Source organism: Tenrec ecaudatus, chromosome 1 (genome assembly GCF_050624435.1).
Source record: "Tenrec ecaudatus isolate mTenEca1 chromosome 1, mTenEca1.hap1, whole genome shotgun sequence".
Lineage (NCBI taxonomy): Eukaryota > Metazoa > Chordata > Mammalia > Afrosoricida > Tenrecidae > Tenrec > Tenrec ecaudatus.
In genome coordinates this window covers 214,443,702-214,466,283 of record NC_134530.1, presented here as the reverse complement: position 1 = coordinate 214,466,283, position 22,582 = coordinate 214,443,702, and the positions used below count along the sequence as shown (strand labels likewise).

General features: G+C 39.3%; 1 protein-coding gene across 2 annotated transcripts in view; it reads left to right on the top strand.

Annotated features, from left to right (window-relative positions):
• Positions 1-22,582, top strand: part of DENND1B (DENN domain containing 1B) — a 315,144-nt gene that overhangs the window by 258,514 nt on the left and 34,048 nt on the right. For both annotated transcript variants that reach the window (XM_075528710.1, XM_075528703.1), the window contains exons 16-19: positions 11,942-11,982; positions 14,152-14,220; positions 21,063-21,119; positions 21,891-21,998. In XM_075528710.1, coding sequence (XP_075384825.1) covers positions 11,942-11,982; positions 14,152-14,220; positions 21,063-21,119; positions 21,891-21,998 — 275 coding nt within the window. The remainder of the gene's footprint in view (positions 1-11,941; positions 11,983-14,151; positions 14,221-21,062; positions 21,120-21,890; positions 21,999-22,582) is intronic.

Sequence of the window (22,582 nt, the reverse complement as noted above, 5' to 3'; positions counted from 1 at the left end):
TGGGAATGCATGCAAACTTAGAAAAACTATTTTCTGTCCTGTGAGTCTGTAGGATTGTTAAAGAAATCCATGTTATCTGATTAGGGTTTTAAACCTTTTGTTGTGAAATAGGTTAAGGGTTTCAAGAACAGCACATTTATTTTACATCTAACAATTTCTAAACATTTGTTTCACTTCATCCATTTTTTAATTAATCGTTTTATTTGGGACTTTTACAAAGCTTATCACAATCCATCATTCGATTGCATTAAGCACACGTGTACATTTGTTGCCATCAGTATTTCTAAAACATTTTCTTTCTACTTGAACCCTTGATCTCAGCGAATTCATCCATTTTTTCCCTTTTCTCTTTTAAAAAATCATTTATTAGGGGCTCATACAACTCTCATCACAATCCATACATGCATTCATTGTGTCAAGCACATTTGTACATTTGTTGCCATCATCATTCTCAAAGCATTTTCTTTCTCCTTGAGCCCTTGAAAGCAGCTCCTCATTTTTTCTCGCTTCCCAACCCTACCTCCCTCATGAACCTTTGATACATCATAGATTATTATTTTCATAACTTACATTATCCAGTGTTTCCCTTCATCCACTTTTCTGTTGTTCATCGCCCCTGAGAGGGGGTTATATGCCTACCTTTTGATAGGTTCCCACTCTCTCCCCCGACCCTCCCCTTCCCCTCCTGGTATATCTATTCTCATTATCAGTCCTGTGGAGTCTATCTGTCCCGGATTCCCTGTGTTTCTGGCTCTTATCTGTAGCAGTGTACATGTTCTGGTCCAATCAGATTTGTAAGATAGAATTGAGGTTATGATAGTGGCGGGGAGGAAGCATTAAAGAACCAGAGGAAAGATGTATATTTCATCGGTGCTATACTGTACCCTGACTGGGTTGTCTCTTCGTTGTGACCCTTCTGTAAAGGGATGTACAATTGTCTACAGATGAGCTTTGGGTCTCCACACTGCACTCCCCCTCATTCAAATGACATATTTTTTTGTTCTTTGATGTCTGATACCTGATCCCGTCAATACCTCATGATCACACTGGCTGGTGTGCTTCTTCCATGTGGACTTTGTTGCTTCTCAGCTACATGGCCACTTTTTAATCTTCAAGCCTTAAAGACCACAGATGCTATATCTTTTGATAGCCAGGCACCATCAGCTTTCTTTACCACATTTGCTTATGCACCCATTTTGTGTTCAGTGATTGTGTCAGGAAGGTGTGCATCATGGAATGCCAGGTTATTAGAACAAAGTCTTCTTGTGTTAAGAGACTGCTATCTTAATACTTAACATATAAATATAAATACAGAGATATATTTCCCTATCCTTACATAAGCTATGTTTACATATGGACATGCCTATTTAGATCTCTGTAAATGTTCTTTGCCTCCTATTTCTTTCCTCTATTTCCTTTCACTTTGTTCATGCCCCACTATCACATTTGGCCTTCATTTGGGTTTCAGTAATTCCTCACTGTTATATTGCCCTGATTACAGCCCACTAGGCATCTTACACCCTTCTCTTCATCGATTTTAGTTCACTTGTTCCCTGTCCCTGGGTTAGTTAACCCCCCTGCCCTTCCTTTCTCTCCTCTCCCTTGCTCCCATGTCCCCTTAAGCCATCAGTCCCATTGTTTTCTTTGAATTGTTTATCTGATCTATCTTATCTGGATAGACATGCAGAGACATTGCCAAACAAAACAACAAAGGAAGACAATGCCAACACACAAACAAAATAACAACAACAACAAAAAGCCAATGACTTAAAAAGAAAAGAAGCCTATAACCAGTTCCAGGTCTGTTTTTTAACCTATAGGAGCATTTTCCAGTTGAGTCTGATGGGGTGCCATACTCTGTCCCCAAAGTCTATTTTTGGTATTCCCCTGGGACTTCATTGCTCTGCTCCCCTTGCTGTTCTGTTGCATTCCCTTAGTGTTTCGCCCCAGTGTGCTGGGGTCAGATCAGGCACAATTGCCACAATGTTTCTCCAGTGTTGTTCCCCGTAGGTCTGTGGTTCAGTGAGGGACATCCTGTGTCATGGTGGGGCTAGCCCTATGGTCCTCTCTGTGCATTGGCTGCTCTCAGCAGGAATATTTTCCTTGGAGCTTAGTGGACCAGGGTGTGTTCCCCTCACTCTCCTTCCCTCTTCGTTTCTCCTGTGTGTTCTGATCAGATGTACCCCTCTCCCAAGCTGTAGCTTTAGTGCTATCCTCTGACATGTATTCCTCGGGAGGGGGGTCCACATAGTTGGGATTGGGACTGGCCTCACAGATTTCTCTATTGGTTCCCTACTACATGCTAGTATGCTGTATTCGCGTCTTGGTGCACCAGATTGAAGCCTGGTCTCTCTTTCTCTCTCCTGTGGAGAGATAAACAATACCCTCCACTTGGGTGGGTTAGTATCCTGCTCCCCTTCTAACCATGTCTTTTTTACCCCTCTTTCTTTTACCCTCCTATTAAGTTGGCTGCCTTATGTATCCCTGGATGGGGTTTGGCCCCTGCTATAGTATCTGAACCTCGCCCCAGTAAAGTATGTATAGTAACTTTTCCTTTATGCCTAATTTTTTTAAATTAATAAATATTTTTATTGGGGCTCATACAACTCTTACCACAATCCATACATACATCAATTGAGCAAAGCACCCTTATACATTTGTTGCCCTCGTCATTCTTTTTTTTCTTTTTTTACATTTTATTAGGGACTCACACAACTCTTATCACAATCCATACATATACATACATTAATTGTATAAAGCACATCCATACATTCCCCGCCCCAATCATTCTCAAAGCATTCGCTCTCCACTTAAGCCCTTTGCACCAGGTCCTCTTTTTTTTTCCCCTCCCTCCCCGCTCCCCCCTCCCAATGTGCCCTTGGTAATTTATACATCGTTATTTTGTCATATCTTGCCCTATCCGAAGTCTCCCTTCCCCCCCCTTCCCCCCCTTCTCTGCCATCCCTCTCCCAGTGAGGAGGTCACATGTGGACCCCTGTAATCAGTTCCCCCTTTCCAACCCACTTTCCCTCCGCTCTCCCAGCATCGCCCCTCACACCCCTGGTCCTGAAAGTATCATCGACCCTGGATTCCCTGTGCCTCCAGCCCCCATATGCACCAGTGTACAACCTCTGCCCTATCCAGCCCTGCAAGGTAGAATTTGGATCATGGTAGTTGAGGGGAGGAAGCATCCAGGACCCGGGGAAAAGCTGTGTTCTTCATCGGTACTACCTCGCACCCTCATTGACCCCTCTCCTGAACCCCTCTGTGAGGGGATCTCCATTGGCTGGCACTTGGGCCCTTGGGTCTCCACTCTGCACTTACCCCTTCATTCAATATGGTGTGTGTGTGTGTGTATATATATATATATATATATACATATATAGACATACACATATATATATACATATACACACATATATCTTTTTTTTTTTTGCATGATGCCTTTATACCTGGTCCCTTTGGCACCTCGTGACCGCACTGGCTGGTATGCTTCTTCCATGTGGGCTTTTTTGCTTCTGAGCTAGATGGCCGCTTGTTCACTTTCAAGCCTTTAAGACCCCAGACACTATCTCTTTTGACACCTGGGCACCATCAGCTTTCTTCACCACATTTGCTTATGCACCCATTTGTCTTCAGCGATCCTATCATGGAGGTGTGCAGTCATTGATGTGATTTTTTTGTTCTTTGATGCCTGATAACTTATCCCTTCGGGACCACGCGATCACACGGGCTGGTGTGTTCTTCCATGTGGACTTTGTTGCTTCTGAGCTAGATGGCCGCTTGTTTATCTTCAAGCCTTTAAGACCCCAGTCACTATCTCTTTTGATAGCCGGGCACCATCAGCTTTCTTCACCACATTTACTTGTTCACCCACTTTGGCTCCAGCCGTTGTGTCGAGAGAGTGAGCATCATAGAGTTCCAATTTAATAAAAGAAAGTATTCATGCATTGAGGGAGTGTTTGAGTAGAGTATGCCTCATTTTTTAAGCTTACCTCAGTAAACTCATATTGTACTTGTCCTTTTGTGCTTGGCTTACTTCGCTTAGCATACTTTCCTCCAGTTTTTCCCATGCAGCACCGTGCTTCATGCGTTTATTGCTGCTTTATAGGGATACATAGTACTCCATTGTATGTGTCTACCACAATTTTTTGATCCATTTATCTGTTGATGGAAATTGTGAACTGTGCCGCAATGAACATTAGAGGACAGATGTCTGGCTATGGTTTGCTTCTTGCCTATTCTGAGGATATGCCCAGTAGGGGGATTGCTGGGTCGTATGGTAGCTTGATTCCCATATGTCTTAGATATTGCCAGATCAATTTCCATAATGGCAGTATATACTGACAGTTCTACCAGCAGTGGGCAAGAGTTCCTATCTTACCACAGCCCCTCTAACACCTGTTACTTTCTGATTTTTTACATTAGGCTATCTTTGAGGGTGTTAGATGGTATCTCATAGTTTTAATTTGCATTTCTCCTATGGCTAATGATCAGGAACATTTTCTCAGGTTTATTAGTTATCCATATTTCTGCACTTGTGAAACTTCTGTTCAGATCCTTGGCCTACATCCTTAGTGGGCAATTAGATCTTTTATTATTTTAAGCTTGCAAAGTATTATAGATTTTATTAATAAGGCCTTTGTCTGATGTGTCATTGTTGAAGATGTTTTTTCCCAGTCTGATTACTCTCTTGGTGAATTCTTTTTTTTTTAAGTCATTTTATTGGGAGCTCATACAACTCTTATCACAATCCATACATCCATTCATTCTGTCAAGCACATTTTCACATTTGTTGCCATCATCATTTTCAAAACATTTTCTTTCTACTTGAGCCCTTGGTATCAGCTCCTCATTTTCCCCCTCCCTCCCTACCCTGCCTCCCACATGAACCCTTGATAATTTATAAATTATTATTATTTTGTCATGTCTTACACTGTCTGATGTCTTCCCTCACCCACTTTTCTGTTGTCCATCTCCCGAGGGAGGGGGTTATATGTAGATCCTTGTGATTGATTCTCCACTCTACCCCACCTTCACCTTCCCCGCCTGTGAATGCCACTCTCTTTATTGGTCCTGAGGGGTTTATCTGTCCTGGATTCTCTGTGTTTCCAGTTCCTCTCTGTACCAGTGTACCTCTGGTCTAGCCAGATTTGTAAGGTAGAATTGGAATCATGATAGTGGGGGTGCGGGGAGGGGGGCACAGGAAGTATTAAAGAACTAGAGGATAGTTGTATGTTTCATCATTGCTACCCTGCACCTTGACTGCTCGTCTCCTCCCCTTGACCCTTCAGTAAGGGGATGTCCAGTTGCCTACAGATGGACTTTGGGTCTCCATTCTGTACTCTCCCTCATTCACAATGATACGATTTTTTGTTCTCTGATGCCTGATCCCTGATCCCATCGACACCTCACAATCACACAGGCTGGTGTGCTCCTTCCATGTGGGCTTTGTTGCTTCTCAGCTAGATAGCCGCTCATTTGTCTTTAAGCCTTTAAGACCCCAGATGCTATATCTTTTGTTAGCCACACACTGTCAACTTTCTTCACCTGCTTTCTCTTCAGTGATCATGTTGGGAAGGTGAGCATCTTGGAATGCCAGGTTATTAGAACAAAGTGTTCTTTCATTGAGGGAGTACTTGAGTGGAGGCCCAATGTCTATCCGTTCCCTTAATAATAGACCTATAAATATATGCACATAGATCTATTTCCCCATCATCATATATAAATATATTTACATATGTACATGCCTATAGTTAGACCGCTATAAATGCCCTTTGCCTCTTTCCTCTAGTTCTTTCCTCTATTTCCTTTTACTTTCTTCTTTTCCCACTATAATGCTCACACTTCATTTGGGTTTCAGTAATTCCTCTTGGTTACATTGCCCTCCCTTGATCAAGCCCTACCAGGCCTCCTACAACCTTCTGTTAATGTTCCCTTGTCCCTGGGTTTGTTAACACCCACTTCCTTTCCCCTGTCTCTTAGTGAGTTCTTCCGATAAACCAGGTGTTTTATCTTCAGTACATCCCATTTGTCAATTTGTGACTCTTCTGTATTCGTGTCCTTCACTGTTTCTGATAGCCTATGTATTCCCTACGCCAAGGTTCTCAGGTTTGTCCCAATTCCCTTATTAATGGCCCTATTAATTTGGGGTTTTGCCTCAAGGTCTGTGATTCAGCTTGAGTTCATTTTTGTACATGGAGTGAGGTAAGGGTCCCGCTTCATTTTTCTGCAGGTTGATATCCATTTTTTCCAGCATCACTTATTAAAGATACCATCTGCTTCCTGTTTGATATTTTTGGGCCCTAATCAAAAACCAGTTGTTTGTATGCTGATTTTTTACTTCTGAGTTTTCAGTTCTTTTCTATTAGTCTGCGTATCATTTTCTATTAGTCTGCGTATCTGTTGTTATACCAGTGCTACAGTGTTTTGACCACTGTGGCTGTATAGTAGGTGCTAAAGTCAGGTAGAGCAAGCCCTCCCACTTTATCCTTCTCCTTGAGGAGTTCTCTGTTAATTCTGAGCTTACTTCATCCATTTTTAATCCCCTGAATATAACCTAGGTTATCTTGATTCCTCGCTGTTGTGTTTGCTAATTCCATTCATCTTTCTTTCCTAGTCCTCTGTCCTTGGGTAAATGCTTGGTTAAATTTTCTAACAGTGTGTGTGTGTGCGCGCATGTGTGTGTGTGTCTTCTTTTGTCTTCGGTTGTAGTACTAAAGGGTGACAGACAGGCAGAGTCTTGGGGATCCCATCATCCAACTTCAACCCTCAAAGGGAAAGTAATACTAAGAAATATGTAAAGACAGGAAGATCCTTGGAAGTTAAAAATATGAGTTAGAAAAGGAAAAAGCACAAACAGTGATCTGTGAAAAATGTATGTAATACTGCATAGTTAAGAACATGATTATTTTTCATAACTGTTTCCTGTTTCAAATAAAACCATTTGTTATATTCACAACAAATTATCTGAGCTTTGGAAGAGAAACATTTCAGATCCACTTAATATAAACATGTATTTCCTCTGCACTAATAGTGTTTGTTTCTTTGTCCTTTGCAATTAATCTGGTCAGTCTGTCATTTATTTCTTTTTTCATTTTTCAAAACCAACTTAGGTACCAAAGAAATCTAAAGAATTAGTAAATTATCATTAGTTTTAGTGTATCTTTTTCTGGGATCTGTAAACAGTTTAGACCCATTTACATTTTTAAAGATAAATCGCAGTAAATTGCTAGCATTGGTATAGACTCTATGGCATTCGTGCGAGAAAATTCACATGAAGAGTGAAGTCTTGGGAAAGAAAGTCTGCACACGAGGAGCAAAGATATTTTGACCTGGAGTGTGAGAAAACGTTGTTTAATTACCAAGAACAATGTTAATAATGCTTTTATTTCCAGAATGCACTTATTTTTTAAAGAAGGACTTAGGGATTGTTTTGGCATTTGAATTCACTATTAAGGAGGAAAATAGTCATATGGTTTTTAAGTATCGCCAAAGAATGGCTTGCTTGTCATAAATTTGTTGTAATATAACACTTAGATCTTAAAAGGAATAAATTTGAAGAGACAACGTTTAAAGATTACTTTGCAGGAATGGACTTAAATTGTAGCAATATTTTACTATTACATTAAGTAATGTATTTATTCTTTGAATTCATGTTTGTTCCTATAGCAATAATTATAGATTACTCTTATTATTGGTTATTCTCATCCAGGGCTGTCCCTCTACAAAGTATCCACTCTGAGTAGCCTTTTTACTTTTCTACTTCCTTAGGAAATGATGACAGAAAAAATGTGTATCGTTTAAATGCTCTGTTTTATAGTCTTACAGTAAATTTCTTATTTGGAGGAATAATGAATCAGGAAATAAAAGTACTGCATTTAAAGTGCTTGTCATGATCACAACTAACATTTATTTGCACAACTGCCATATCTCACTTAGTGTCTTGACTGCTGCTTCCAGGAGCATTGATTGTGGATCCAAGCAAAATGAAATCCTTATCAATTTCAATCTGTTCTCCATTTATTGTGGCGATGTCTGTTGCTCTGATTGTGAGGATTTTGTTTGTTTTTCATTGAGTTGTAATCCATACTGATACCTGCAGTCCTTGATTTCCATCAGCAACTGCCTCAGGTCCTTGCTTTCAGCAACCATGATTGTGTTCTTTGCTCATCAGATCGTTAACACGCTTACCTCCAATCTTGATGTCATATTCTTCTTCATATAGTTCAAATTTTCAAACTGTTTGCTCAGAATACAAATTGAATGAGTATGGTGAAAGGATGCATCCCTCGTGCACACCTGTCCTGATTTTAAGCCATGAAGTATCGTCTTGTTTTGTTTTTATGAAGTTTCAACTTTCATAGAGCCATACTTTGTGAGTTGTACCTTCCAATTTCTAATGGATATTTACAGCTTTCCTTTTGTCCTTTTTCCCCCCTCCTCATTTTGAGTCATGCAACATTAGCAAATGAAGGTCTTAAAAGCTCTCGTCCCTCTGTAGCATCAGGTTCAACTCTACTTTGAGAAGGCAGCTCTTCTCCAGTTGCATTTTGAGTGCCTTTCCACAGGAGGAGCTCATATCCCGGCACCACCCCAGACACTTTTCTACTGTTATTTAGAAGGTTGTCAGTGGCTAATACCTCAAAAATAGAGAGCCTATTCTTTCATGAGTTATTTTAGAGTAGAAAATTAGAGTTCAAATATAAGGGGGATTAAAAATATTAATGGAAAATGGAATTAAAGAGAAAGGAATTTTTCCAGGAATCTTTTGAAGGCCCCTCATATCCTAGTAAGAGCATTTTGTGACCTGCCAGTTACTATTAGTTGGAATCGGCTTTATGGTAGTGAGTTTGATTTGACAATTAATTCTAAATAACAGTTGCTCTAATGTTTTATGATAGCCGTAGACTTCAAGCTTCAGAGGTTTAAACATACTTTGTTTTCTGGATCAATACATATAAATTGATGTCTACTCATGCTTTCTTAGATTTGGGGGCAAATAATTAAAATAAAACAGTTTTAAGAATACTTTAGAAAAATTATTATGTCCTAAATATGTGATTCGTATTTGTTAACTTTTAATAGCAAGATAAAAACTTATGAACTGATGAACTTTTACATAGAGGTGAAAATTCGTGAACAAGTTAGGTGACGACACAGTTTTTAAAAATTGTTGTTCTTAATAAAATCTTCTTGTAAAATACATTCATAGTGTAACTTTGAATATCTCATCATTTCAGATGAGAAAGAAAATCTTTTAAATTCCATGGGGCAGAAGTCTTTAGAGAAATTGTTAAATCATGTGCTTTCAAGAACAGAGGGCATCTTGACTGTTATTTGTCTGTTAGGAAAGCTGTTTTACCAGATCATAGGTAGTTCCAGACTGTGCATCTGTGTTACTGCAAACCACACTTGCAACAGTCCTTTTGAGGGACTGTGGGGAGTACTTTTCATTGTGACAGTGTGATTTTGCTGGTGTGATCATTCTCGGGTGTAATGTTCCTAATCCCCAAAAGCAAATAAAGATCGGATTATTGTTCCTGGTGATACAGGCAATAGCAACAACAACCAAAAGGGGGCATTCTTCTTATATCAGAATCAACTTTTTGGCAACTCCTTGTCAAAGCAGAACTCCATCATATGTTAAAGACCATTGATGGTGCTTTCAGATCTGGGGACATTTTTCCTGATATTGAGTACACACATACCTTCGTGACATCAAAAGTTTGGTTTCAGACTACTGCAAAAGTCAAATATTGCAATAAAACAAATCATGATTTTTTTGTTTCAGATGCCTAAAAAAATTCATGTTTATACTATATTTTTGTTTATTAAGTGTGTGATGACATTATGAGAAAGTTTGTAATATACAAATTACTAAACCATGATAGTCACACAAAGTGAGCATATGTTATTAGAAAAGTTCTGCTGATAGTCTTGCTCTGGACACAGGGTTGCCTAAAACCTTCCTTCTGTGAAGGTACACAAAGCAAAGAACAATAAAATAAGGTATGCCTGAAGAGGGGTGCAGATGCAATAGTGGAAGGTAACATGTGGAGCCGTGATGCACTGCCTCAGTTTTGTAGGAACACACGGGGTAATGCATTTTTTAAAAATCAACTCCATAATTTGTTTGAAGAACACAGTTTGCCTTCATGGTTGTTTGTGCTTCCTGGATAGTTGTGAGTAGTCAATGGGCATTTCTTTCTTTCTTTTTAAAATCATTTTATTGGGGGCTCATATGCTTATCACAATCCATCAATCCATTCATCGTGTCAAGCACATTTGTACATTTGTTGCCCTCATCATTCTCAAAACATTTGCTTTCTACTTAAGCCCTTGGTATCAGCTCCTCATTTCCCCTCTCCCTCATTAACTCTTGATAAATTATAAATTATTATTGTTTTGTCATAGTTTATTTACATTGTCTTCTGTCTCCCTTCACCCACAGGCATTTGTTTCTTACTGTGACTTGTGCACTTATGATTTGGGGAGTTTTAAAGCATTGAAGCAAGCAGGAAGGCAGCTGAATCTAACTGAAATTGGTTTATATAAAACATTACTTTGGATGAGATGTTTTCTTTTTCCTTTTTGCCATTAACACCATCTTATTGACTAAATTATCAGTCATATTTATAATTGAATACGCCATTTCACAATTTTAATATAACTGGTTCTGTCAGCATTTGAGCTAACAGCTGTGAGATGAGCAGTGGTGGCCTGGTGGGTAACCATTGGACGAATGGCTGCCAAGCCAGTGGCTCACACCTACCCACCTACTCAGTGGAGAAAGATGAGGCTGTCTGTTCCTATAAGAATTCATTGCCTCAGATACCCTAAGACAGATGCACTCTGTCAGAGACAGAATGGACGGGATGCCAGTGAGTAATTCAACTAAACTATGAGGAATTCTGGTGGCACCCTGGACTCCGGATTGGCTGGTTTTCGACAGGTTGCCCCTGAAAGGAAGATGAGTCAGCCTGCTTCCGTAGGATTTGCAGCATCCGGAACCTTAAGGAGCCGTTCTCCGCTGCCATGGAGGGTCAGAATAAGGGGCAGTTAACTCCATGGCAGTGGGTCTGGTTTTGAAATAACGATAATGCTGGGTTCACTTCAGATATCCTTGCATAATATCTTTCAGGTTTACAGATTTATAACTAGAAAATAGTATCAGTACTCCAGCTTGTTTAATGCCATTGAAGTTAAATCAATGTATACTGTAATTTAACAATATTTTCTACAAGATTTTGTACATTTCTTTTTTTTTATTTTGTACATTTCTAGATAAACATTTAAAAATTTCGCCTTGTGCTTGGCTCAAACACTAATGACTGAATAATATACAAACATATTTCTATATTGATACAGCTGTCATCTGTTTTATTTATCTGATATTCTTTTAAAATAAAATATATGACATTACGTGTTTGGTAGTTCATTAATTGAGACTGTGAGTGACGGTAAGTCTGACAAGTTGATTAAGAAGGCATGTCTACCAATAAGCTTTATGGATGGTTCTTCTTCTCTTCAGGACTCCCCATTTTAATAAAATGCTAGTTTAAAGGAAACTACGTGTACAAAAAGGCAAACTTTGTGAAAAGTAACATTGATAAGAAACATTAAAATATTAATCTAAAAGCATTGGAATTTTTTTCTTAGAAGTTAATATTAAAATTAAAACAAATAGGTTATTTAATTACAATAAATTCATAAGTGAGTGAAGAGAAAATGATTCTTCTTAAAAGTATAATTACTGTGCTCATAGCAATTAGAGCAATTTAGAGTTATTATAGTGGCTTGTTTTTGCAAAGTATTGCAGATGAGTAAAATACATCTACTAATATGCTGGTAATAATCATTCTTAATGAATTCTGATTTATGGATTTGTTTTTGGTAAAATAATCCTGGGATCTTCTTTCTCGTTTTAAATGTATTACAGGGAGCCCGAGGTCATACCAACAATGGGTGCACACAGTCAAGGTAAGTATGAGTGTGCAAGCTCGTTCTTTGGCTCCAGTCCTTGCTCGCATACACGGGAGATGTCCCTTAAAGGTGTGCTGTGAAAGCATGTGCTCTTTGTGAAATCTGTGCATCTTTTTCAGATTTAAACAGTTTTATTTTTAAACATATTTTGTTGATGTTCATAAGGATGATTTTAAAATGGAATTTTTCTCCTTAGAGAGAAATGGTTTGTAGTGGGAAAGCACACTTTTACTGTCATCTCACACAGTTGTCCTCTGTATCTGCAGGTCCTCACCTACAGGTTCCACCTGTTGGGGGGAGGGAGGAGCAGTCAGAGATCTAGGCGCCATACCATTTACATTGTATCGGGTACTAGAGAGATGATTTATATTATACAGGAGAATGTGCAGTAGGTTATTCACAAATACTATACCACTTTATTCGGGAGACTTGAATATTGGCAGTTTTATATCTACAAGTAGGTGTGAAGGAAGCAGGATATGCTTTGGAACCAATCTCTATAGATACTGAGGATGACTGTATTGTATTCCTGAACAAGAAACTAGGCAGTGTAGTAGGACCTAATGGAAGTTTTATTATTTCTAATGAATTATCTTTTAAATTGCACCTTTATTCCATAATATCAAAGCAGTCAATAAAAATGATTTTAAATCATCTTTCAAATATATACCAATTATTGTTCAGACTTGCCAAAACTGCACAGGTGAACTTTTTGGAAGCCTCATGTGTTTATGAACAAGGTTCTTCTTCGTTTTGTTGTTGTTGTTTTTAAAGGGAAAGGGACTCTCCTTTTGTTTGTATTTTCCTTACTGATTCTGAACATCCCAAGCGCAGACTCTTGCAGCCCTGGGCCACAGGTGCAATGCAGGCAGTTGACGCCGATTATCAATTACGTGGCTCTGGCTGGAGGCTCCTGGGTGGGCTGGGCAGTAATGGGGAGGGACGGTGTGCAGGTGGCTGCTCAGGGATGGGGCAGTCCATCAGGCTCACTTCCCTGTTCACGTCCTCTCACTGGACTCTGCCTTCTCAACCTGGTTGTTGTTGCAGCCTCTGCCCATTGCTGTGACCTGCTGCCTGCTCCAGTAGCAACAGTGGCCGTGAGCATGACTCTGTAGGCTCCCATAGGATTTTAACGTAGTGCTCAGTGCCCAAATCATGTAACACCCTGTTTCGTGTACATTAAGCAGCACAAATCCATGTTGATGTATGTAGTCATGTGCATCATAATGCCCATGTAGATAACTTTCATCTGAATATATGTTCATGGCCTACAGTGCTGTGGTAAGAGTCCAGAAACCCTAATCAGGACATGTGACATTGAGGATTTAATCTCAAACACACAACAATTTTCCAAACTAGTAAAGGTCACAACTCCACTGAAAGGTACAAAGTAAACAGAAATGAAAGAGCGATCTACAGGGGGCGTTCCACCTTGTCTTAGGGTCGCCATGAGTCAGAACTGAGTCAATGGCAATGAGTTTTTGAGTTTGTTTTTTTATAGCAGATATGGAGAAATTACTAATTACATGGATTGAGGACCAAACACAAAAATGACGTTAATAGTCACTGCTAAACCACAATGCTTGTTCAAGAGCTTAAAGCCAAAGCAGGAGCAGGCTACAATGCCACTAGTGCTAGCTCTGGACATCCAAGTGCTGCAAACCCCAGGATTTTGCTGCACAATAAGATGAATGGTGACTGTGAGTTTTGATGAAAAAGTAGCAGAAAGTTATATGGCTCTGGGTGTAGGCTCCTGGGCTACACCCAAGAAATTTGCTGAAATCTTATATAAATTCAGTGTTTTCTCAAAGTCCAGATCACATAATGTCCTCTTTAGAACATATTGTGAGTGTTAAGCAGCACATGGCACTTTCTATCTGAAGATACCAAACATGAAATCATTTTGCAGAGCTGTGTTTTCCTTGTGAGAAGAGTTCTTTCTCCATACTCGATACTCGTAGTAATACTTTATGGAATTACCTCTTAGTGATACAAAGTGGAATTCCGTGTCTTAGTGATACAAAGTGGAATTCTATGTCTTAGTGATACAAAGTGGAATTCCGCGTCTTAATGATACTTTGTGGAATTCCGTGTCTTAGTGATACAAAGTGGAATTCTGTGTCTTAGTTATACAAAATGCAATTCTGTGGTTGTTTTTCTTTGCAGAAAGGAGGCGCACTGTTCAACACAGCAATGACCAAAGCGACTCCTGCTGTGAGGACAGCATATAAATATGTAAGTTGTCTTCTTCTGGTAACACCACACAGTTTTCTACATGTTAGGATATAAATTAGAATGTTTTCTAATTTTCTTTCAAATTACCTCATATTTAAGTTTGCAGTTAATATTGAGCAAAAAGAATTCACTGGTTAAAATTACACCACTGGGTAGAGAGGATATTTCTTTATGTAATTTTAAATCCCCTCCCAAAATTCTAATAAAAAAGTACATGCGAATTGAAGTATACTTTGATGAAGTGCCATTTTGTAGGCTTTAATTCAGTAGAATATTTTAATTTCTCTGCATATACCTGAGGCTCATGTAGAAAAGCAGAAAATTAGAACAGAATCTCTTCCCTCAACTAAAAAATGCCTTGACTCACCATATTTAAAATTCTTCAGTGATTTTTCCATGACTTTTTATAAAATAAAAGCAGTAAATACAGCGAACGAAAATCTTCTTAATCTGACAACAACTTTTTTTTTAACAATTTATTGGGGCTGATACAATTCTTTTCACAGTTCATACATATACATACATCAATTGTATAAAGCACATCTGTACAGTCTTTGCCCTAATCATTTTTTTCTCTTTTCTTCTTTTACATTTTATTAGGGACTCAAACAACTCTTACCACAATCCATACATATACATACATCGATTGTATAAAGCACATCCATACATTCCCTGCCCCAATCATTCTCAAGGCATTTGCTCTCCACTTAAGCCCCTTGCATCAGGTCCTCTTTTTCCCCCACCTCCTTCCCCATTCCCCGCTCCCTCATATGCCCTTGGTAATTTATACATCGTTATTTTGTCATATCTTGCCCTATCTGGAGTCTCCCTTCCCCCCCTTCTCTGCTGTCCCTCTCCCAGGGAAGAGGTCACATGTGGATCCTTGTAATCAGTTCCCCCTTTCCAACCCACTCACCCTCCACTCTCTCAGCATCGTCCCTCACACCCTTGGTCCTGAAGGTATCATCCACCCTGGATTCCCTGTACCTCCAACCCTCATATGTACCAGTGTACAGCCTCTGTCCTATCCAGCCCTGCAAGGTAGAATTCGGATCATGGTAGCTGGGGGGAGGAAGCATCCAGGATCTGGGGGAAAGCTGTGTTCTTCATCGATACTACCTCACACCCTAATTAACCCATCTCCTCTCCTAAACCCCTCTATGAGGGGCTCTCCATTGGCCGACACTTGGGCCTTGGGTCTCCACTCTGCACTTCCCCCTTCATTTAATATGGTATATATATATACATATACACATATATACACACACTTATATCGTTGTTGTTTTTTTTTGCATGATGCCTTATACCTGGTCCCTTGGGCACCTCGTGATCTCACTGGCCGGTGTGCTTCTTCCATGTGGGCTTTTTTGCTTCTGAGCTAGATGGCCGCTTGTTCACCTTCAAGCCTTTAAGACCCCAGACACTATCTCTTTTGATAGCCGGGCACCATCAGCTTTCTTCACCACATTTGCTTATGCACCCATTTGTCTTCAGCGATCCTATCATGGAGGTGTGCAGTCAATGATATGATTTTTTGTTCTTTGATGCCTGGTAACTGATCCCTTTGGGACCACTCGATCACACAGGCTGGTGTGTTCTTCCATGTGGACTTTGTTGCTTCTGAGCTAGATGGCCGCTTGTTTATCTTCAAGCCTTTAAGACCCCAGTCAATCTCTTTTGATAGCCGGGCACCATCAGCTTTCTTCACCACATTTACTTGTTCACCCACTTTGGCTCCAGCCGTTGCTGACAACAACTTTTAAGACCCGACGCCCCAATTTCTTTCCTTTCCCTTCCCCAGAGCCATCCGGATCTCCAAAGAAACCGAGCTACTCTTCCATCCATGGCTTGAGCATATTCCATTCTTCCTCTCTCTTTTCCCACGAGCCATTTCTACTAATCGCAATGTCCATTACTTGTTTTTTATTAACCAGAAAATATAAATTCATTTTATAAGATTAGTTCAGACATTAGTTTTCCTGAAAACTTCTTCCAATCCCCAGCAGATAATAAGGTAAACACCCCATTTCTTGTTCCCATAGAACCTGAAGACATACCTCTTCTTTAGCACTTGTTCATCTGTACATACATATATCTCTAATATAAGACCTTTCTGTTTTTGAGGGAAGGAACTATACCTTATATTTTCACACCCAATCTATAATATCTAATAGATTGATATATAATGTTTAATAAAAGTGTATTTTTTCAATTCTGTGGGTCATATATAGTCCATATTTCCAAGATTATTCAGGATAGTACTTTCAATTTTGTAAGAATTCATTATCAAATGTTTCTCCAGTAAATGTGTTGGCATGACTGAATAAACAATAGAATAATATATTCTTTTAAATTTTAGAACTTATGTTCTTTGTTTGACTTAAATTTTGACATGTATCTTTAATTTCTGAATAAGAATTCTAATTTCAAAGATTACATCTTATAATAAGGACATTAATCTAGAGAATTGAAAAAAACAAATGCCATTTAAAGTATTTATAAAGCAAAGTTTAAAGGAAGTTGCCATTTTTCTTTGGAAACATCAGCCTCTGGCTTTTTGCTTGGTTGGCCCTAGGCTTTGCTGGAAAAGATGCCTGAGTGGAAAACCATCTCACAATAATGCTGGTGGGATGATTAAGTAAGTTTCAGAGGAGATTTGAACTCTTGAATGATGAAATAGCAGGCAGTTGCCATGTGAAAAATCAGAGTCATTGAGCTTTGTTTCTCACACTGAATTAAGATGCTAAACAGGGTTTCACAGTCTAGTACACCTCGCTTTTTCCTGGACGAAGCACGTGAAGTCTTTCTCCAAGCGTACAGAATTCATAGTACACTGTTTTTGCCACTATGTGTGTTATTTTTTTAAATTTTATGCTCACTCATATTCTTCCATAAAAGCAAAAAGATAGAGCAAACATTTTCAAACTATCATTGGTTATTTATAACTTTATCCTTCTAATCAGTTTAATGTTATTTCAGATCCTTTTCTTCAAAGCAGTAAAATGTTCCAAAATTAAGAATTCTCTCTGTGGAGAATTATTCTTGCAAATAATTTAAAATAAATAGCTTCAAGACATACTCAGTTACTTTTATGATCTAATTTTGAGATCATTGTCCTGTATGTTGTACCTAAACATGACTTTCCAAAATGGCGTATATTCTGAAGTTCTTCCTTGGACCATATATTGCTGTGAACAATATTCCTAATTTCTATGGCATAGGCATAACAATGTTTACCTTTCTTTTCTGTAGTTAATGTATTTAAAACAATCAGAACACCGTTTTTACCTGTATTTCAATTATTAAACAAAATACTCAAGTTTCTAACATGAACTAGGTATTTTATTGTGAATAAAAAAGATAAGCTGTAGAACCCAGATGTACCTTATTCTCAACGGGGTGTGTGGGGGGGACTTCACCTCACATACTTTGGACATGTAATCAGGAGAGACCAGTCTCTGCAAAGGACGCCATGAGAGGTAAAGTAGAGGGGAATGAGAAAGAGAAAGGCCCTCAAGGTTGACATTGTCTGCAGCAATGGGCTCAAACATGGCAGTTGGGAGGATGGCACAGGACTGGGCAGTGTTTCATTCTGTTGTGCCTCTGCATCACTGTGTGTCAAAACCCAATGGCCACCACCTAGCAACAAACCCTTGCTTTTGTGTTCATATCCCTGTTGGGTTGTCCTGTGCTTTGAACATACTCTAGAAGTACTGATCAGTATGTGCTGATGTAAACAATGTTTCATAACATGATTTTCCCCCATGTATACAGTAGCCATTAAAAAAACTTGAGTTGGCCTGTGTAATTTCTTACAAATTTATGGAAAACAGCACAGTGAAATACATACTTGATGTGGCAAAAAGGTTTTCTAAGCCAACTTTCTTAAGTCTGCATTTTAAATCCTCACACTAAGCCATTTTCTTGGTGTTTTTCTGTAGCGATTCCTTGAACACTGGCAAGTTTCAACCTGTTTTGATTCAGTTTGGTGAATTGAAAAGATAAAGAGAACCTGTGTGCTCCACATTAGTCGTGAAAAAGTCAAAGGGAGCCTAGAGCAGGAGATATTTAATGAATCAGTACACAGATTATCTAATGATGGGTGATGCCAACACCAGATTCAGCTACATACCTTAAGGAGCATCTGACAAGATTCGTGGGAATCAGCAAGGTTTTGATAGCAGAGGATGGTTACATAAACTGAATGTTGCTTCAGGTGTGAGCAAAAGGTATGGTTGTTAGGTGCCATAGAGTCAGCTCCGACCCTGCACGAACCTGCATTCTCTTCACAGTTGTTCCTGTGTTTTAGCTCATAGTATCAACCCATCCTCCTAGAGGCCTTCCCTCCTCCACTCCCCCTCTACTTTACCAAACATGAGGTCCTTCTCCAGGGACTGGTCTCTACCGACAGCGTGTCCAAAGGAGGTAAGGCGAAATCTCCCCATTCTTTCCTCTGGCCGTACTTCTTCCAAGACAGATGTGTCTGTCCTATTTGCAGGCCATTGGAATTTGAATATTCTTCTCCAGCACCACAATTCAAGTGCAATAGAGCTACATACAAATCCTAGAAGACAGGAATGAAATGATTTTATTTTATTTATTCTCTTGGTAGTGATTTTATTTTATCTCATTGAAATGTAGATACAGGCTCTAGTAAGTTACTGGGAGGAGTCATGGTGGCATCATGGGTTACCTGTTGGCCTGCTAACTGCAAGGTCAGGACTTTGACAATGAGCTGCTCACAGGAGAAAGATGAGACGTTCTACTGTGAAGATTGGCAGTCAGAAACCCACAAGCACAGTTCTACTCCGTTGTCTAGGGCCACTATGAGTCAGAGTCAACTGGATGGCAGTGAGTTTTTGTTTTTTAAGTAAAAAAGGATTTTTTAATAGCAGTAGCTTTATGAAGAAAATCATGAATATAAAAATGTGTTATTGACTGCAAAGAACCATGGAAAGGTAATTTAGTGTTATTTGGCTTTTCAGATTGTTTTTTTTTTTATGATGTGTAATATGTTTTGGTTGTGTCTTATTTACACTAAAATAATTGTTTAGTTTAATTTGTGATATTTCTCAAGCAGGTACCATATGCCAAATACTTTGGTGTGTACTGACTCTAGTAGTAGAGAAATAAGCTCTTCTCCCTCAAGAAGCATGGGAAGGAAGGACGTGTACTCTTTCTGGAAGCAGCTGGAGGAAAGTGGGTGGGTTAGTGGAAGCAGCAGGACTTTGCAGTTAGATCTTGAGTGTGTGTCCCTTTAGTTGTAGGTCTTCCAGAGGGCGCTCATCCATGGCTGTGGGTGTTATGCCAAACTCAGATGCCCCCTTGCATGGAGTAGAATTGCTCAGTAGGTGTTCTGAGGCAGAAACCCTTTAGGGAAGTAGAAAGCCTCATGCTTTTCCCACTGAGTGACTGGTAGAATTGAACTGCTTATCTACCAGTTAGCACTCCAGTGATTCATACCCTGTACCAAAAGGCACAGATTCAGTCCATTTATTTTTAAATACCTTAGTTTCTTTCTTCTGAAGTGGGAAGGAGTTTGACTTTGGAATCAAATATACCCGAGGTTTGAATCTTGACTGTATGGACTGATCCTCTTTAAACCACTTTCCTCATTTTCTTTTGTACAATGGAACAATAATAATATTAACTTTATTATTTATTTATCACAGCATCCAACTTTATAAGGATGTTGTACTACTACGCAAGATCCAACACACAATCATATACTTAGTGTGTCAGGCTGGGTTGACTAACAAATCCAGAGACACACATCCATGTATAAAAAAGAGCTTTATCTCAAGAAGTAATTATATATCAAGAAAACATCCCAGCCCTCTCAAGCTCAAGTCCATGAGCCCCAGTTCAGAGTCATGCAGCCGCTTGCAGTGATGCAGAATTCGGGAGTATCACGGGTTGGTGGGTGCACAGTCGTGTGGATCCGATGGCAGTGAACATATCACAGGGCTCTGGCAGTAATCAGGGCAGCCAGAAGGAAAGTGAAAGCAGAGAGGGCAGGAGAGGTTTCCAGGGGCCTTGTTATGAGAAGGCCATGCCCACAAGGAGGCCCCATCAGGCCATGATCTGGTTGACAGATTGAATACCACCCCTACATTTCATATATGTTCAGTTTGACATGAAGTTATGTAACTACCACACTTAGGAAAAATAACAAAATGGGAATGCCCTTTCTAGTTTTAACTCTGACTACTTTGAGTTGGAATTTCCAAGGAACAAAGGTTCAGGCTTCCATGAAAGCCACCATCGCCCACCCAGTAGCCATCCGTTCAGCTGTTCCCTGCAGGGCTCTAGCAGGAGCTGCGAGACTTGGCTGGAGTCACATACTTTCTACGCTACTAGGCTGATACGAAACAGACAAACCATTAGGAGGATTTTGCTAATAAAAATGAATCTGCCTATAGATTCACTTTAATAAGACTTTGCAAGGTTGTCTGAATTTCTTCAAGTCCAAACTTTGCGGGGATAACCAGCTGCTACAAAGTCCTTTCTAGTCTTCGCCCTGAGTTTTGTCAGTTTCGCACAGTCTGGTGCTGGTAAGCTGGGTGACGCCTTTAATGCCCTTTATTGTTTAGTAGGCAAAATAGGCTGAATGTTTCCCTGTGCATCTGTTAATACATTTATTTATAAACCAGCCACATTGTCACCAACTCATTTAGATGTAATAGTAAGTGGTACAGTGTTCCTGAAAATACATTCAATTTTGTTCTTTTTCTAACTAATTTGAATAGTTAGCAATGTTCATTACATGTAATCTCAAGTCCCTCCTCTTTAAATAGCAGTAGTGCCTTGCTGAGCCAGACACTTGTGTTATCATTTTCTAGGCGAAAAATCATGCAAAGCAGGGGATAAAGGAAGTGAAGAGTAAGCTAAAACACAAGGTACGTCATATTCTTCAGTTTATTCTATCATGATCCTTCCATTAGTATGAAGCTTATACTTTACAAATCGCATGCGATTTATGTTTTTAATGACTTTTGAAATATGCTTAGCCCTTTGTTCATGAATGTATTTTTCATAACAAGCCCTCTGGCAACTCTGCCATTCTATATGCATCTCCTGAATATCTCTTTATTTTTCGCATATTTTATCACAGAACGACAGAGCTTTGCAAAGGCACTTTAACAGGATGTATGTTTTCATAAAGCTGATTGCCTTGATATCACAATTGAAGTGCTTGCTTCAAGCTGAGAATTTTGGGGGAAAATGTCTTGTAGAGAATTGAGTTAGGAGTTCAGTTGTTTAGTTTTCTTAGGTTTTCAAATAGTAGTTGCTTTAAATCAAAGTGTGCTTTTAATGTACAAGAGCATACATGAGCATTTGCATCAGTGAATTATGTGTGAATATTTTATATATTGAGTGTATTTGTTTTGATTACGTATCTATGCAGAGATTAAGGATGACTTAATATTTCCCCTGTATAAAATTATTTTCATGAAAATTTTATCCCAATTACTCAAAATACTGAGAACTTGTTTTGGAAATTATCAGCTCATTTTATTTTTAAAAAGACATTTTCTTTAGTAGGCTCCTTATGCTTATACTTGAAATATTTTTTGTGTGTCTGTCAGATGGTATGCATATTAATCATATAACTGTACAAATAAAAACAGTATTTTAAAACACATGCTTCAATATGTCCTCATGTGTAGGAAAATGAAGAGGATTATGGGGCCTGCTCCGGTTCTGTACAGTACACCCCGGTGGACACATTGCACAGGGAAAAGGGAGAGCCCCGAGAAAAGCGTAAGCTTGCCCAGGTAAGATGGCTTCTCCTCCGTGGGGCCACATGCTCTTAAATGATATCATGCTGGGTAATATAGTGTCATTATGGGTCGGAATCTGCCAGACGGCAAACAATACCACCACTGCATTCTGTACGGGCAATTTTGGACCCTTCATTTTTTAGCGTGTGATAAGAGAGCCTGCATTTGGGGCCAGGAGTGGGGAGTAGATGGCATGCAGGCTGATGGTAAGCAGATGGGGCTGCAGGTTTCGTTAGGAAGGTGGGGGTGGGGGGACAGAAAGGGAGAGAAATGTGTGCTGGCTGTAGAATGTGACTGGGCACGATGATGGACAGGGCATTGCAGGTTTCCTTCACTACCAAAATATAAAACCCATACATGGGAATATGACTGTCAAAATAAACCATGGAAATTAGAAGAGGAGGTAGTATGTGTCTGTATTTTTCTAAGATACTTTATTTTCTACAAATATTTGAAGTTTTCCCTTATCTCAGAATACTGTTACACCATGGGAAAATGCCGTAGGTGTCTCTGAGTTTGAGTAAATACACCTTGTATAAACCAAGGTCAAGTTTCATGTGGCCCTAGAAAACTTGGTT